The 17359-nt window shown below is 38.5% G+C and overlaps 1 protein-coding gene across 2 annotated transcripts in view; it reads left to right on the plus strand.

The window, feature by feature from the left end:
- The window catches only part of prpf6 (PRP6 pre-mRNA processing factor 6 homolog (S. cerevisiae)), a 66608-nt gene extending 49626 nt beyond the window's left edge, over positions 1-16982 (plus strand). For both annotated transcript variants that reach the window (XM_041204553.1, XM_041204554.1), the window contains exons 16-21: positions 3106-3282; positions 3525-3658; positions 3923-4014; positions 13637-13751; positions 14679-14805; positions 16365-16982. In XM_041204553.1, the coding sequence (XP_041060487.1) occupies positions 3106-3282; positions 3525-3658; positions 3923-4014; positions 13637-13751; positions 14679-14805; positions 16365-16517 (798 nt within the window). In that variant the 3' untranslated portion in view covers positions 16518-16982. The remainder of the gene's footprint in view (positions 1-3105; positions 3283-3524; positions 3659-3922; positions 4015-13636; positions 13752-14678; positions 14806-16364) is intronic.
- The last annotated feature ends 377 nt before the right edge of the window (positions 16983-17359 follow it).

The raw sequence follows: 17359 nt of genomic DNA on the forward strand, positions 1-17359 counted from the left end.
ACCCCTTCCATCACTTTACTGATGATTGAGTGTAGGCAGATGGGGTGGTAATTGGCTGGGTTGGGTTTGTCCTGCTTTTAGTGTACAGGACATACCTGGACAATTTTCCACATTGCAGGGTAGATGCCAGTGTTGTAGCTGTACTGAAACAGCTTGGCTAGGGCACTCTGCAAGTTCTGGAGCACAAGTCTTCAGTACTATTGATGGAATATTGTCATGGTCCTTGGCTTTTGCAATATCCAGTGCTTTTAACCATTTCTTGATATCACATAGAGTGAATCGAATTGGCTGAAAGCTGGCATCCATGATGCTTGAGACCTCCAGAGGAGGCTGAGATGGATCATCCATTCAGGACTTCTAGCTGAAGATGGCTGCAAAAGCTTCAGCCTTATCTTTTGCACTGGGCTTCCCCATCATTGAGGATGGGGATATTTGTGACGCCCCCTACTCAAGTGAGTTCCTTAATTGTTGCCTTAAGCTATAGCACTACCAACTTTCCCCTCGGTTCTCTGGCCTTAGACAAGCACAATGTATCTGAATTGAGGAGGATGTGAAACCCATTTAAGGAATCCAAAGACTGCACTTGCATGGAATCTTAGTAACTTCATTTATAGACCATTAAAAATAGTGATGAGTTTTGATCTTCTGATCAAGTTGTTTGTGGTATAATTTGGGCTTGTAAGTGGAATCTGACATTCGTGCTGCTTAAGTGCCAGGCAATGACAATCTCTAGCAAAAGAGAATATAACCAACTTTGCTTGACGTTCAATAGCATTACCTTTGTTGAATCCCCCCCCCCCCACATCGACATCCTTGGGGGTCAGCATTGACTGGAAACTTAACTGGATCAGTTTGTAAATGCTGTGGCTATAAGAGCAGGTCAGAGGTTGGGAATTCTGCAGCAAGTATTTTGTGACCTGACTCCCCAAAGCCTGTCCACCATCTACATAGCACAGATCAGGAGGGTGATAGAATACTCTCCACTTGCCTGGATGAATGTAGCTCTAACAACACTCAGGAAACTTTACACCATCTAAGACAAAACAGTCTGTTTGATCACTCCATTCACTACCGTTGCAATGTGTATCATCTGCAAGATGCCCTGCAGCAACTGTAAGGTTCCTTGGGCATATTGCAAGCCCATCACCTCTACCACTTAGAAAGATAAGGGCAACACGTGCATGGGAGCACCTGCATCTGCCAGTTGTCCTCTAAGTCTCTCACCTTCCTGACTTGGAGATATTCAGCCAATCTTTCACTCTCACTGCTTCAAAATCATGGCACACTCCCTAACAGCACTGTGGGTATACCTACACACATGCACTGTAGCAGTTGGCAAGAGGGTGGCTCACCACCATCTTCGCAAGGGCAATTAGGGATGAGCAATAAATGCTGGCTTTGTCAGCAAAATGCTCTGCTCACCTAGGCTTCTTTGACAACAGTGCCTAAACCTGCAACCTGCACCACCTAAAAGGTCAAGAGCAGTAGGACCTTTGAAACCCTGCCATATCCAAGTCTTGCACAGTCCTGATTTGAGCATATATCACTGTTCCTTCATCTTTGCTGGGTCCAAATTCTGGAATCCTTTACTTATTAGCGCTATGGAAATACCTGCACCATGTGGACTGTAGCAGTTCAAGAAGGTGGGTAACCACTACCTCTTGCTGGGAAATGGACGGTTGCCTCACTAGCATTAGCCACATTCGAGAACAAATTTCTAAATTAAGAAAAGTTAAATCTTCATTTTAAATCTTTCAGGTCCCTGATAATTTAGTCCCCTTCATAGATCAGCCTCATGTCCTTTTAACTCCCTGCAATTATTCAACCTCTTTCCTGTAACTCAGACTGAAAAATTGAAAAAATTCACCCAAGAAGAGGTACAAATTTGAGATCCTGTCCTTAGATTCCAGTATTTCATTTGCCACCTTTCAATGCTTGGCAACATGGAGCCAGTGGTTTTAACAGCCTAGTTACATAAAGTTGTAGCTTTTATCCTAGTTCTGTTTCAAGCAGAGTGCCATTTAATATGTAACCTGGGCTCTTCATTCAGATGCCTATTTTTATGACATTATAGCTATGTGGTGAGCAAGATCACCTGTGTCCACTTAACCAAGCTTATCCAGATGGATCATTCTACTTTAGTTAACATCATCAGCTGCTATGCTCAATTTGCGACTCAAAAACTATTTAATGTTCCATTCTTAAAGAATTTTATTAAACTATAAATAGCAGTAGCCCCAAATGTGGGAGTAATTTTATAAAATAAAATGGAGTTTGGCTAAAAGCTGGTTCTAAAAGCCATTTATAATTCAACAATCAGAGGCTCAAGATTGAAGAATGGCATATTTGGTTAAACCTACCCATATTACAGTTTCGTTCAGGAAGTAATTTATTTCACCATTGGTTTTGTTTTAGTATTGTTGCATTAACATTGTGACACAGCCTTGGTTAATCCTCACACCATTGCCTCAGCTGAAAGCAGTGGATTTAGCTAAGCAAGTATCAAACTTCGTATCACTCTGCGATGTATTTGGCCATTTAGGCAACAAAGAAGCTTATTTAAAGTTTTAACCTGTCTTCTGATCCTTTTTTTTAAACTGGAAATCTGAAATAAAAATTGAAGCTACTGGAAATACATCCATTATAAAAGACAGTTTTGAGTTTTTAAGGGTTACAACACTTTGCAGGTGCTGATGGACATACTGTATAGTTCCAGTATCCTCTTGGTTTTGTTTTTGACCTGACATACTGCTTGTTGTAACTCATTGGGGTGCGTACATGGTGTAGCAAGCAAGTGTGATTGATTTTCATGCACATTTTATTTTGTATCAGAAATAACTAACATCACTAACTTGTTGCTATTATCCCTTGACAGCTTAGTTGCCTCCATTTCTCACCCACCCAACAAAAACGGGGGAAGGGAATCAATCATATTGAGAAATACTTTTTGAATATGGGAATTAGAGATGGATATAATACAATTCTGAATTACATTAGTCTCTGATTGACTAATAATCTGCAATTTGTAATTCAGATTTTTCATTTTCTTTGCTGCTCCACTCCAGGTAAAATAACAATTACTGTCTTTTTGCCTGCATATTGTAGGTATTTATGAAATCTGTGAAATTAGAGTGGGTGTTGGGAGACATTCCTCGAGCTCGAGAGTTGTGTGATGAAGCACTGAAACATTATGAAGACTTCCCAAAACTATGGATGATGAAGGGTCAAATTGAAGACCAAGTTGAAAATATAGAGAAAGCCCGTGAAGCTTACAATCAAGGGGTATATATATTTTTGTGACCATTAAATATACAATGATTTAGTAGATTGTGAGCATTTAAAGGGAATCTCTCAACTACATAAGCAGATGCAATTCACTTTTCTCTTAAAATTCCCAGGTCGTATATAAATTGACTCTTTTAATTGGAAATAATTTTCTATTACTTTTGCTAATTTTGTGGTATTACCTCTGTATATAATATATTCCATTAAATTATTTTGTATTGTATATTTTTTCTGAGCAGTTAAAGAAATGTCCACATTCCAGCCCCCTTTGGTTGCTTCTATCCAGACTTGAAGAGAAAGCTGGTAATCTTACAAGAGCAAGAGCCATCTTAGAAAAAGCACGGCTGAAAAACCCACAAAATCCGGAATTATGGTATGAAGAGAAACAGCACAAGGCTTTAATTTTTAACATACTGCACTACAATTAGCAAGTGTTTGACAAATATATATAACAATTTTGTAACATGATACATAAAGTCCAAAGTTCAGTTGAGAGGAGGGTACTGCTGATTGACCAGTAAAATCACATTTGCTTGTCTGAGCACTTGTGGATTGCTCCATTCATTTCATTTACTTAAAAGTAGTTTTTTTGATATTTAGTATACTGAATAACATGTAAATTTCCATTGTGCCTCAGGTTGGAATCCGTAAGACTAGAATATAGGGCTGGTCTGAAAAATATTTCCAATACATTAATGGCAAAGGCTCTTCAAGAATGTTCCAATTCTGGTAAGTTCATTTCAAAAACTCCAGTAATAAAGCAGACATACTGCTTGGTGCTCCATTTACTAACCATAGATTCCATTCAAATTGGTCGCTTTCTTGATATTTGTGGGGGGGTTTTTTCTGTCTTAACAAATATAATAATTCATATAATATACATCAGAGGCCAAAAAACAGATATCAGCTTGCTGCTTAAACTATTGGCATTGCTATTGAATCCAAGAGCAGCTAAATTTGGATAGCCCTCTAAAAACAGGCACAGGGGATCATAATGTGTGATAACACCCCACCCGTTCAGTTTAATGCAAGCAGCATGTCAACTTCATGCTGCCTGCTCATTTCCATCATTGGCACATGCAGCCATCGCTAGGCACGGTGTTGCTTGGCTGCATGTGTCCGTAGGAGGGCAAAAATAGTAACTTGCTAACACCACTTAAAGCTAGTGCTGCATAAAACTAGCCTGCACCTCAAAGGGGAGTGTATTGTGGCTGGAGCAGGTACCGGCAGTTGTGCAGGAAGTGGATATGACCTGAGAACCATTGATTAATGACACAACATGGGGGAGAGTGGACTTCAGAGTTTTCAGAAACATAGTGTTGGAGGTGGGTGGAAAATAGGAGCGATTTCCTGTATCCTAACGAGGCCCTCCGGATGTGCTGAAAAGACAGTGGCAACCTAACTATGGAGGCCAATGCCAGGTGTCAAGCAGCACAAACAATCTGCACTCGAATCAATTGCTAGAATTGCTGAGGCACCACATAGCAGTGGCTCTGCAGAATAGAAACCTGCTGTCCTTTTTCAGGAAGACAACATTCATCCTCCCGTTCCACCCGTGGTCTTGCTGTTGCCCGTCAGCTAATTAACATAGACTGCTGTCACCCTTGCCAAGATGATGCAGTCTGCACCTGAGCCTTCTAGGTCCAGAGCTGCTCAAGGTTGTACTCCAAAGCCATCTGCCATCCTCCCCAGTGGAAATCAGCTTTCCACCAGCATGCTGTAGACATTGGGGGAGCATTGTGTAAGGATGGGCATTAGGACAGGAAAAAGCACGCACAAGACAGCTATTAAAGTAATGCACAAGGGTGATTGGTTGACTTTTGTATACAAAATGGCATGATTTCATAAATTTGATTTGGAGTATTTAATTTATTTTTGCATTGTGACCAAGCAGATAACGGGGAAGGTAATGTGTGGGACTGTTGGCAAGTGGGGAATTGGAGTTGCATTTACTGTTATCACGGTTGAATATGTTGTTCACGGACAGCCCAGTCAGAAAGGGCCGTTTCGTTAGTCTCCTCCATTCTTCTTCTTCCTTTTCATCTTCCTCTTGCTCCCTAGTAGCTTGATAAATGATTGGTGGCAGGGGCCATCCCCTCATGATGGCGAGATTGTGCAGCAGGTAGCAGACAATTCTGAATTTTGACACCCGTTCTGGTGAGTACAGGGCTCCTCCAGAGTGGTCCAGGCAGCTGAAGCATTGGTTCAGTATTAAGCTATCTGTTTTGTCACATTTTATGTGGTAGCATGACTTTCATTGTGTGCATACCATACATTAGTGTGAGAGCTACACACAGGAGTCATTGGCATGTAATCAGCTATTTGGTACCCAGTAGTTATTTGGCTTGCCATGGTGGCTCCAATGCAGCTGACACAATGGATTGCTAAAAAATGAAGGCATCATCGCGCCAAGATTCTGGGCATTGACCTGCATGACTCTCTGCCTATGGCCACACATCATCTGGACATTGAGCGAGTGAAAATGCTTTCAGTTCCTGTATAAGATTGTGTTCACATACGATGCCCACATATGATGTGTATGCAGTCATTGACACCATAGAGAAGTTGCATGCTTGCTCCACTTGTCTCTGGCAGGAGAGTGCAATTTGGTTTGCTCTCATCGGGTAGAGAGCCTCAGTGACTTCCTTGCACAACAGTGGATGGCAAATTGCAAGGTGATTGCTCCATCCTTAAAAGAAGTGGCTAATGAGATAGGTTTAATTTTGCAAAATTCACTAGATTCAGGGAAGGTTCCATTCAATTGGACAATAGCTAATGTAACCTCTTTATTCAAAAAGGGAGAGAGACAGAAGGCAGGAAACTGTAGGCCAGTTGGCTTAACATCTGTCATAGGGAAAATATTAAAAGCTGTTATTAAAGACGTTATAACAGGGCACTTAGATAAATTAAGGTAATCGGGCAGAGTCAACATGATATTTTGAAAGGAAAATCATATTTAATGAGGTCCAATGATTTATTTGTGATGCTGTGGATGCACTGTATTTAGATTTTCAGAAGGCATTTGATAAGATGCCTCATCAAAGTTTATTGCGTACAATAAAAGTTCATGGTGTAGGGGGTAACATATTGGCATGGACAGAAAATTGACTAGCTAACAGGAAAGAGAGTAGGCATTAATGGGTCATTTTCTGGTTGGCAGGATGTGACGAGTGGTGTGCCACAGGGATCAGTTCTGGGGCCTCGACTCTTCACAATTTATATAAATGATTTCGATGAAGGGACCGATGATCTGGTTGCTAAGTTTGCTGATGACACAAAGGTAGGAAGGAAAGTAAGTTCTGAAGAGGACGTAAGGCTACAAAGGATATAGATAGATTAGGTAAGTGGGCAAAGACCTGGCAAATGGAATATAATGTGGGAAAATGTGAGATGGTCCATTTTGGCAGGATGAATAAAAAAGGATCACATTATCTAATTGGCGAGAGATTGCAAAGCTCTGAGATACAGAGAGATCTGGATGTACTAGTTAGTGCATGAATTGCAAGAGGATAGTATGCAGGTTCAGCAAGTAATTAGCAAAATTAATAGAACATTGTTGTTTATTATAAAGGGAATTGAATACAAGAGTAGTATGCTTCAGTTGTACAGTACAGGGTATTGGTGAGACCACATCTTGAGCATATGTGTACAGTATTGGTGGTCTTATTTAAGGAAAGATGTAAATGCATTGGTAGCAGCTCTGGGAAGGATTACTAAACTAATACCTGGAAAGGGCGGGTTGTCTTATGGGGAAAGTTTGGACTGGCTAGGCTTGTATCCACTGGAGTTTAGAAGAGTAAGAGATGGCCTGATTGAAATTTATAAGATCCTAAGGGCACTCGACAGGTTGGACGTGGAAAGGATGCTTCCTCTTGTGGGAGAACTTAGAATTAGGGGCCATTGTTTAAAAATAAGGGGTTGCCCATTTAAGACATGAGGAAAAACATTTTCTCTGAGGGTTGAGAGATTTTGGAATTCTCTTCCTCAAAAGATTGTTGAAGCAGAGTCTTTGAATATCTTTAAGGCAGAAGTAGATTGCTTCTTGATAAACAAGGGCATGAAAGGTTCTCAGGGATAGGCAGGGATGTGAAGTTGAGATTAAAATTAGATCATCCATGATCTTATTGAATGGCAGAGCAGGCTTGAGGGACTGAGTGACCACTTCCGCTCCTAATTCATATATTCGTATGTAGCCTTTAAAGAACCAAATGCATAAAAGTCCATTGACGTCTTCACAGCCATTTTTAATCTTCTAGAAATCCCTAGATTCTAGAACAGTCTTCTTGGATTGGAAGGCAGCAAATGCAACCCTACTCTTCAAGAAAGGAGGGAGAGAGAAAATGGGGAACTATAAGCCAGTTAGCTTGACATCATTTATAGGAAAACGCTAAAATCTATTGTTAGGGACACAATCATAGGACAGTTGAATCGTGTTTGACAAACGTTAGTTTTTTGTAACTAGCAACTGTAGCTAGTAGATTGACTCAGGGGAACAAGTGGATGTAGTGTATTTGGATTTTCATACAACTTTAATGTGTCAATTACACAATTAAGGCTCATGGGATTGGGAGTAATATTTAGCATGGATTGAGGATTGTTCAACAGACAGATAACACTAACTTGTGGAGTAATGTTTGGTTCATTGCTTGGGCCTCAGCTATTTAGAATCTGCACTTATGAATTAGATGAGAGGACCAAGTATACTGTATCCAAATTTGCTGCTGATACAAATAGGTGTGAAAATAAGTTGAGGACAGTGCAGACACAATCATTTAGATAGGTTAAGTGCGTGAGCAATAATCCGGCAAAATGTGGAAAAATGTGAAGTTATCCACTTTGGTACAAAAAATAAAAAGCAGATCTTTCTGAAGCATAAAATTCATTAAAAACTTGACAGTTTAGATGCTGTGAGGATGTACCCCTAGGATGGGGAGTCCAGAACTAAAGGTCTCAGTCTCCAGAAAAAGTGATCGGCTATTGAAGACATAGAAGTTTCTCCATTCAGAGGTTGTGAACTTTTGGAATTCTGTATCCCAGAGAGCAATGGATGCTCAGTCATTGAGTATATTCAGGTCACTTTGCATTGTAGTTTTTCATCTTGGCTCCAGTTTGAACTAATAAGAAATAGCAGTGATCTTTGATTCCTGATCAATATTTAAGCATTTGAAATGGCACTGTCTTGCCGAAAGGCCTCAGTTTTAAAACCGTTTTAAAGTAGCTGTCCCAGCTGGTTGTATAATGTGCAGAAATACTTCAAAATTTGGCTGCAACAAAGCAAATGAGGTTTTTTTTCTCCCATCATGAGTGCCCTCATTGTCCAAGGGTTGCTAATCATGGCCCATGCCATGATATCACTGTGGGGCAAGACACAGAGGTACATCACAAGAATCACTTCAGGCAGTACAGGGATTGAATCCACATTGTTGGCAATACTCTGCACATACTCTAACATTTGCCAACTGAGCAAACTGGCCCTTGAATGAAATAAAAACGTAATACTGTGGATGCTTGAAATCTGAAATAAAAACAGAAAATGCTGGAAAAAACCTCAGCAGGTCTGGCAACATCTGTGAACATTTCGAGTCCATATGACCCTACTTCAGGGCCCTTAAATGAGGTTCTACATGCAGAAAAATAGTATGTGTTTAGTGAAGACAACATTAATTCACAATTTACACAGTATGAAGATTCAAGTTTTAGTTATTTTTTTTTTAAATAGATTTTTTGAAAAAACAAAATGTTCCTCATGAATTAATTTAATTTATATTTTGGCCTGTTTTTGTGCAATTATTCAGGCTTCCCTGTTTGGTAATTTTGTCCACTTTGCCTTGCCATTAAGCATAATGGCTGGTTACACCTAAGTGCATTTTAAAATGGTTTTCTTTCTTTTTCTCTGGGAAATTGGTTTACTTTTGCTGCGTGTAATTGAATATGAGTGAAGCAACGTATTTATAGTGATCAATCAAGATCTCTGTCACATTTATAAAGTCCAACAGGTAGTGACCCATCTGGGGCTTCTAAGGTGTAGGCCAATTTTTATTCAACTTGATGCTTGGAAAGCTTCAAAAATCTGTCTACAGATGTTTAGTTTTTTTTTAAGTTGGTGGCTGAACATTTTTGCATGTTCAAAATTGAACATTAAGCTGCAGTTTCAGTGTAATAGTGAATTAATTTTCAGAACTAATTTATTAAGGTTAGACCCGGGATTCAAATCCTGCATTTAATTTGCTTGTCACTTGGTGAGTTTTCAGCTGCAGTGTTAATAAACACACGAGCCAGAATTTTACATCCCCTGGGCAGGCATGTGCCTGACCCAAACACATACGAAATCACACGAGATGACGTCAGGTGAGCATCCTGACATCATCGCACACTCGCGAGATATTTCGCTCAACAGGCACGTGTAAAAGTCAGAAAAGCATCTGCTGACAATTAAGTGGGCGATTAAGCCCAATCGTCAGCGATTTTCCATGGCGCGTCCAACCTTACAGTTGGCGGACAAGCCTATCAGCTATGCAGGCTTTACATTTTGGATGAAACCTCATCCAAGGGCAGGATGAAATCTCCGTTAGGATTAAAAATAAAAATAAATATCTGGGGGCTTTTGTTCTGAGGTCTGCTTTCAGGTGCTTGATTGTGCTGCATGGACATTTTTTTGCAGCATTTTATGCTTTATTTTCTTCTTTGGAGGTGAGCACCAGTTCAAGAAGGCAGCTCACCACCACCTTCTCAAGGGCAATCAGGGATGGACAATAAATGTTGGCCCAACCAGCGAAGCACATATCCCTTGAATGCACATTGTTTAATTTAGCAAATTTCTGGCACAGTAATTTGCTGGTACCATTTCGTGCCTGTATCTATTTTTTTGCATGAGACTAATACAGCTTGTTTTTTGCCAATTTATGTTTCCTTTTCCCCACCTCACAACACCACCCCGCCCACCCACCAGCACCCCCCCCCCACCTCCTCCTACCATAGTCTCACCAGATATTGCATCACCTGCTCCTCGAGTTTTAGTAGTACATATCCTGAGCCAGTTTCTGCTGGATTTTCTCATGTGACCGTTGCGCTGCTTAAAAAAAAGCAGGCCTCCGAGATGATGGCATTGTCCAATGAAATTTCTTAAAATGATTAGCCTTTATAATTATTTTTGCTTGAAAGATTATCTGATTGCGTCACAGCTTATTAAAGATAAATTTGTTCAAGCAATGGTTGTAATCGTAATTTACTTAAAATATATAGCGCAAGGAATATAAAATTATAATAAAGTAATAACGCTGTAATAACCTGTTACCTTATTTCAATTCTCCTCCAAGATGGTTAGCATTAAAATTGATTTGTATCTTTACCCCTGTGCCATTAATCTTCCTCATGTCATGCAGTGAAGTTGTTCTGTAGGCAATTCTCTGCCTAACCAATCCTTGGTATGTCTGAAGAATTACACAGGGGGACAGTATTTTCAGATAATAAGATTGTGAATTAGAATTTTAGATCAATAACTTTATTTTCTCCCTCTAGCTGCTGAAACAAAATCCTTGCCCAGTGGGGAATCTCAGGCTGTGTTGAACTCAGCAGTTTATAGACTTCTAATTCTTAGGTCCAACCAGCTTCAGCTGCTTCATCAATGACCTTCCTTCCATCATAAGGTCAGAAGTGGGGATGTTTGCTGATGATTATACAGTGTTCAGCACCATTCGCAACTCCTCAGATACTGAAGCAGTCCATGACCAAATGCAGCAAGATCTGGATAATATCCAGGTTTGAGCTGACAAGCGGCAAGTAACACTCGTATCACACAAATACCAGGCAATGACCATCTCCAGCAAGAGATGGCCACTGGGTCAAATCCTGGAACTCCGTCCCTAATAGCACTGTGGGTGTACCTACACCACATGACTGCAGCAGTTCACGAAGGCAGCTCACCCACCACCTTCTCAAGGACAATAGGGATGGGCAATAAATGTTCACCTAGCCAGTAACTCCCACATCCGGTGAAATAATAAAATAGAAATTCCCTTTATCGTGTTGGGACCATATCAATAACAATTCACTAACCCTCTTATAGATCTTATGAAGAGTGGTTCTTGGTACATAGATGACATTGGTAGTGGTGATGGAATGGAGGTGTTATTTTCTGGAATAAGTATCACCTAAAATTGGGATAAAAGGTTAGTGAAACTAGCATTATAAGCTGAGGGAATTACATGGAATTTATACCACAAACTGGCCATTTGACCTAATGGGCGTAAATCAGTGTTTATGCTTCACAAGGAGGTGATGGCATTGTAGTATTGTCACTGCACTGGACTAGTAATCCAGGGTAATGCTAGGGATGGATAATAAATGCTGACCTGGCTGGCGATGCCCACATCCCATGAACATTTTTTAAAAAAAAATGAGCCTCCCCTTCTAACTACTTCATCTAACCCTATCAGCATAAAAGTCTTATTACTTTCAGTAATTACCAATGTCAAATTTCTGGCAAGTTATGTATATTGGAGGCTCATAAGAGCTCATACAGGTGGTTGGAACTAGTTCTAACAGTACACTAACCCATCATTTTAGTACATTTACTTATGAGAATTTAGCATTTTTTAAAAAAAATAAAGTTAGGATTCAGCTTTGAAGGTTATGATTATAGATCATTGAAACTTTATACTCTCAAATGTAATTGAAACCTCTTTCAATAACTTAGAATATTATGAGCTCCAAACTCACTAACATTCGTTCATAGCGAATTTCTTTGACACTGATATGTTTACTTTTGGTAATCTCTTTCGAGGATTCCTAAGTGATGTTCCATTCTACATACTGACATTGAGTAATTTCAAGAAAGGCTGTGTATTGACACATATTTGACTTCTAAAGCATCTCCTATCCACAATGTCAATAGATTGCCTTAACTTGCTTTGTAATATGTTTTGCATGGAATACAAGCTGAGCACTGGTATAATGAGTTTCATTCAAGCATCAATGCATTTACTTACGTATTGAAGGTGCCTGGATTGATCTTGTGGAAGATAGTCCTGAGAGAGTTCTAAAGATCTTAATTATGAATGCTGCACAAATTTGTCCCTCAAGCCTTAACATGGAGGTCCCAAAATAAAACAGCTCCCAAGAGCAGCAGAGGATCAGCATTGTCAGCAGGGGAGATGTCGGGTGGTCCACCTACTTGTGGCCCAATTCAGCCCCTTTAGTGGACTCAGTGAGATCCTGGGTTTTTGGGCGTCCATGGTTATCTTTCACTGGGCCTCCTGAAACACTGACAGTGACCACTGATCCTGGTGTGCCGTAAAGCTGCTGGCCTCTGGTTGCCTGGCAGCTCTAAACCAGGATTTTCTCCTAGAGAAGATGGAAATCCCACCTGGTACTAATTAAAAGGCCATTTGAAAAATGAAGAGGGGCAAACCAGAGGTGGACTCGCCTCTGAAATTTAACCTGGGGCATGGGGAGCCTGCCCTTGGCATATATTCCAGTCCATTGTGTATTTGTGATGTTTCATGGAAGTTGTAGTTTCTATGCATTTTCAGTAAAACCGAAGTACAGAAAATTTATCATAATGCATTACATGGATACCAAAAGGCAGAAAATTTATTAAAAAGTTGAGGCACAAGTTTTGAGATAGAAAATATTGTACACTTGTTGAAAATCAGTATATTGTAACAGTTATGTTAAAATTGAGAGTGAATTATATTTGAGTTGAGTATTTCTTTGCACAGAACCAGAGGAAGCAGGCTTTTTAAGGACCTTGATGTTGACAGTAGAGTTCGAGCTTGAGACGCTAGCCAAGCCTGAATCAATAGCACCAATAGTTTCAGCAAGAATTACAAATCCACAAATAAGGGGCAGGAAGAAATGCCTTTTATAATCATGCAGACAGAGGATGGAACTATCTTCAGCAAAAGCTGCAAATTCAAATTAGGCAATAGGGCCATTATATAATTTAGAATTGAATAACTGAAGATATTTTGGGGAGGTAAATAATGGGCTAAACTTACACCTCCAAGCTTGTCAAGCAGGTGCCAGCACATTGACTGCATGTTATAAAACCTGCTCAGTTTTTCATTCTATTGCAGATGAAGTTGAAAGTTCTGTCCAATATTTCAAAAACAGACATATTTGAGGCTGGTATCAAATGATTTATTGCTCTAGTAGTTTGCTCTTTTCTAGCAAATCAGTCACATTTAGAAAGTAATGAGACCATGGTAAACATCACAAGCTACACTTCTGGTCCTAGAATAATAGTGAGTAGTGCCACAGGAAACTGAGCTATAACATGAATATATTTTGTTTATATTAGTTATCAGGGATTTCATTGATCCAATAAAAATCGCAAATGTTTTAATTGTAGGTATTCTTTGGGCTGAGGCTGTTTTTCTGGAAGCAAGACCACAAAGAAAAACCAAAAGTGTAGATGCTCTGAAGAAGTGTGAGCATGATCCTCATGTCCTCCTAGCAGTGGCAAAGTAAGTTGCCATTTTATTTTGCATAATATAGTAGTAATGATGCATAGAAGTCTCTAAATGCCACTGTTAGCATTGCTGCAAAGTGAACCAATTTACTTCAGTGCTGCTGCTTTTGTAAACGTAGCCTAAATCTGGAATTGGGGATTGACCTGATGACAGAATAAAATTGAGCATGATTCTTGGAGCAAGAACTTCAAACTATTTCAGTTGAGCTATTCTGCTTATGCACTACAGAGTAAAACTTGCACAGTCTCTGAACGTGTAGTGCAAATGTACCCCAAGAGTATTAGGGTGTAAGAATTGTAAAATTGACATTTAATGCATTTTAAATATTTTTTCTTTAAATTGATTAAAACTATTTCAGTTAACTTTCTTGTTTGAAACATATCAGTTCTGGTGTGTAAGGGGAAAAAGATTGAAACCATTTTATGATAAATTTGTGATACCATTTAAAATGCGCTATGTTCAGATTTCTATTAAATGTTTATATTCTAATCTTGGTATACTTTTTTTTAAAAAAATGACTTGTTCAATAATTTAAAATCATAAAAATAGCAAATATGGTGCCAAAAATTTTAATTATCAAATCATTTGTATGAAGACTAAATCCATCAATTCTAAACACACACATTGCATGCATCTTTGCTGCTTTGGAATGTGCTCAAAATGAATTCCAATATTCCTTGAAGTTCATACAATGTCTGTGCGTTGAATACTTCTAAATCAATTGAACAATTTCCAGTTTAATAGGTAATGTTGTTTGTAAGCATTGCATGCAATGTGTTCACTAATAAGACATCAATTTCCCTGCTCATTTTTTCAGAAAAATGGAGACAAAAAAATTAGAACGGCTGAATCTTCTCTTTATGGAAACTAATGCTTTCTCTTTGCTTTCCAATGTTACTTTTCTTTCCTATTGTATTTCAGACTGTTTTGGAGTGAACGCAAAATAACCAAGGCCAGGGAGTGGTTCCATAGGACTGTAAAAATTGATCCTGATCTTGGAGACGCTTGGGCTCTGTTTTACAAATTTGAACTACAGCATGGCACTGAGGTAACTAAAAAGTTATTGATGCGGACAGCAGCATGAGAACTGAAGAATTCTGTAATCTACGTTATAAAGAAAGCAAGAGCTGCATTTATATTTCATTATCATGTTCGAATCTCTTTAGGCTCAGTATTGTATATTTTTGAGAGCCTTGCATTGGTATATTGTTAAGTAATTTTATTCCCATTTTGGAACTACCAAATGTATAATCAGGGAATGTGAAAGTATATTGCTGTATGTCAGATGATTTCTAAAGCTATGTGCTGGAATTGGTTACTTGCCAGTCTTCTGGACTGGAGCATGGTATGTTACATGAGTGGAGGAAATAAATCAATGGGAATCCAAAAACCTGCTAGTAAGTTACTGTATTGTCCATTTTAAAAAGCCTTTTGATTGTGCAATACAGAGAAAATGGGATATGAAAGTCAGTATGGCTTAAGGATAGAGGCTTGGAAGAATGCTGAAGATATACTAAACTTGCATTCATTCAAAACTATGGCTTACCCAATTGAAAGTAATTAACTAACCATACCTTACATACATGCACATGCATACCTTCATGATGGTAAGTAGTAGATGTTATCCTGAATGAAGTTTTGCTAGTGTGGGGAGGATGGAGTAGATATTGTGCATACGTGGTACAATTTTATAGAATAGGATTTTATACAATTAGAAAAGTGCTGAAGTAGGCCCAGTGCCCAGCCAGAAACTTCTTGGAACTTTTACTATTAAGGTGCAAGTTGGTAAAGAGAATAGAGTGTTAATCTGATAGCAAAAGGAATGGTTCTTGAGTGCTTGAAAAGTGCAGGTGAAAGTTTACAGCAGTAGTAGAATATGGCACAGTTGGATGAGACGATTTATAATTTGAGGAATAGGCTAAAAACTTAAGTTAGTGTATGGTTCCCAGTGGGGTTTTAATATTTATAAATAACCATGTAATAAATAATGTGGGTGAATATAAACAAATGCAGGAATAAACATCAGACAGAAATCTTCAATCTTAGCCAGGAGTTTTTAACTGCATATCCAATTGGATCAATGTAATGTCATTTTTGTTAAACATGAATAAAATTTCTTTTAGAAAATCCACAGCAGTTTTTATTGTCAATTGTGTGTAGAATATATAATATATTTAGCATAAACAGCAATTTTTTTTGCCACAACCTGAATTACTGATTACTAAATATGTTGTAAAATGTGAATGGTACTCATAAAAACCCAATATGGCCCCTGATTCTATAAGAGATGATGTACTATTTAAAAGTGAATTTTGGTGAATTTAAGATAAAGGGTGCATAACTTTGTTTCAATGTTATACTTCTGTTGAATGTAGGATAGCTGTAATCTAAAACTCCCCCTTCAGAACAAAGTTTAGCTCAGAAAACACCTCCTATGACTTAGTGCTAGGTCAAAACTGTTCAGTGGTTCAGAAATGGACTGGACGACTTTAAGGCCATACGTAGGAATTTGTGTCTTTTCTCACTAATCTGCATTATGTAACAGATTTGCGTGGATTTTTCAATAAACTGAATCAAAGCTTCAAATGCACTCTTTTTCCTGTACAGGAACAGCATGAGGATGTGAAAAGGCGGTGTGAAAATGCAGAGCCAAGACATGGAGAGTTATGGTGTGAAGTATCAAAAGACATCAAGAACTGGCAAAGAAAGATTGGAGAGATTCTTATGCTTGTAGCTGCTCAAATAAAAAATACATTTTGAAATTTTGTTTAAAGATCTAAGTGTGTCTAAACATTGTATTTTCTTCTTTTGAAATAGATTAATACTTCAGTGCAGAAATTTGTGTCTGTTCTGCCTTCCTCTATGTAATTTAATTACATGAAATTTATCCAACTTCTAAGAATTTTTTGTTGGGTGACATGATTCCTGTGTTGTGTACAAAACTATTTTTAAAAAATCATCCTAGTTTTATTTACCAGTGGATAATATATTTTTTAAAAACCGATGATTTGATGCTAGTTGTAGTGTAGTAGCTGTTAACTGTTAAAGAGGATAGAAAATATGGCAAATAGATTGACCCTGTTGCTACAGGAAACATGTATAAATGTCAAGAGAAATCATATGTATTTGTTGTCTGAGCAAGTTGTTTAAATTACCATGTTACCTGTAAATGGACTTGTACGCCTATTCAGTATGAATACTTTTTAATAAAGTTCAAAGTGAAAATGGGAGATTTATATAATTTTTTTCATTTCTGGCTTCAAGTGTTGAGTTCAGAGTATTGACTTGAAATTATGCTATCCCAAATAGGAGTAAAAATGTGTTGAACTTGAGAGGCATTTTGATGATGCGTTCCTGTTACAGCAGTCGTAATTTCCATACGCAATTAACTTTTCCTAAATTACATGGTAGACAATTTTCTGTGCATGGTTGTGGAACCATTTGAAATATAAACTGAATCAAGTGTCTACTATTTCCATACATAGTCATTGCAAACACATTTACTCTAATATTAGAAAAATGCAGGAGTAATAATTCAAAAGAGCAATGCAGGAGTGTTGTGTGCCTTTTGAGCTGCTCTGAAGACCACCATGCGTAGGAGC

Source organism: Carcharodon carcharias, chromosome 14 (genome assembly GCF_017639515.1).
Source record: "Carcharodon carcharias isolate sCarCar2 chromosome 14, sCarCar2.pri, whole genome shotgun sequence".
NCBI classification, from domain to species: domain Eukaryota; kingdom Metazoa; phylum Chordata; class Chondrichthyes; order Lamniformes; family Lamnidae; genus Carcharodon; species Carcharodon carcharias.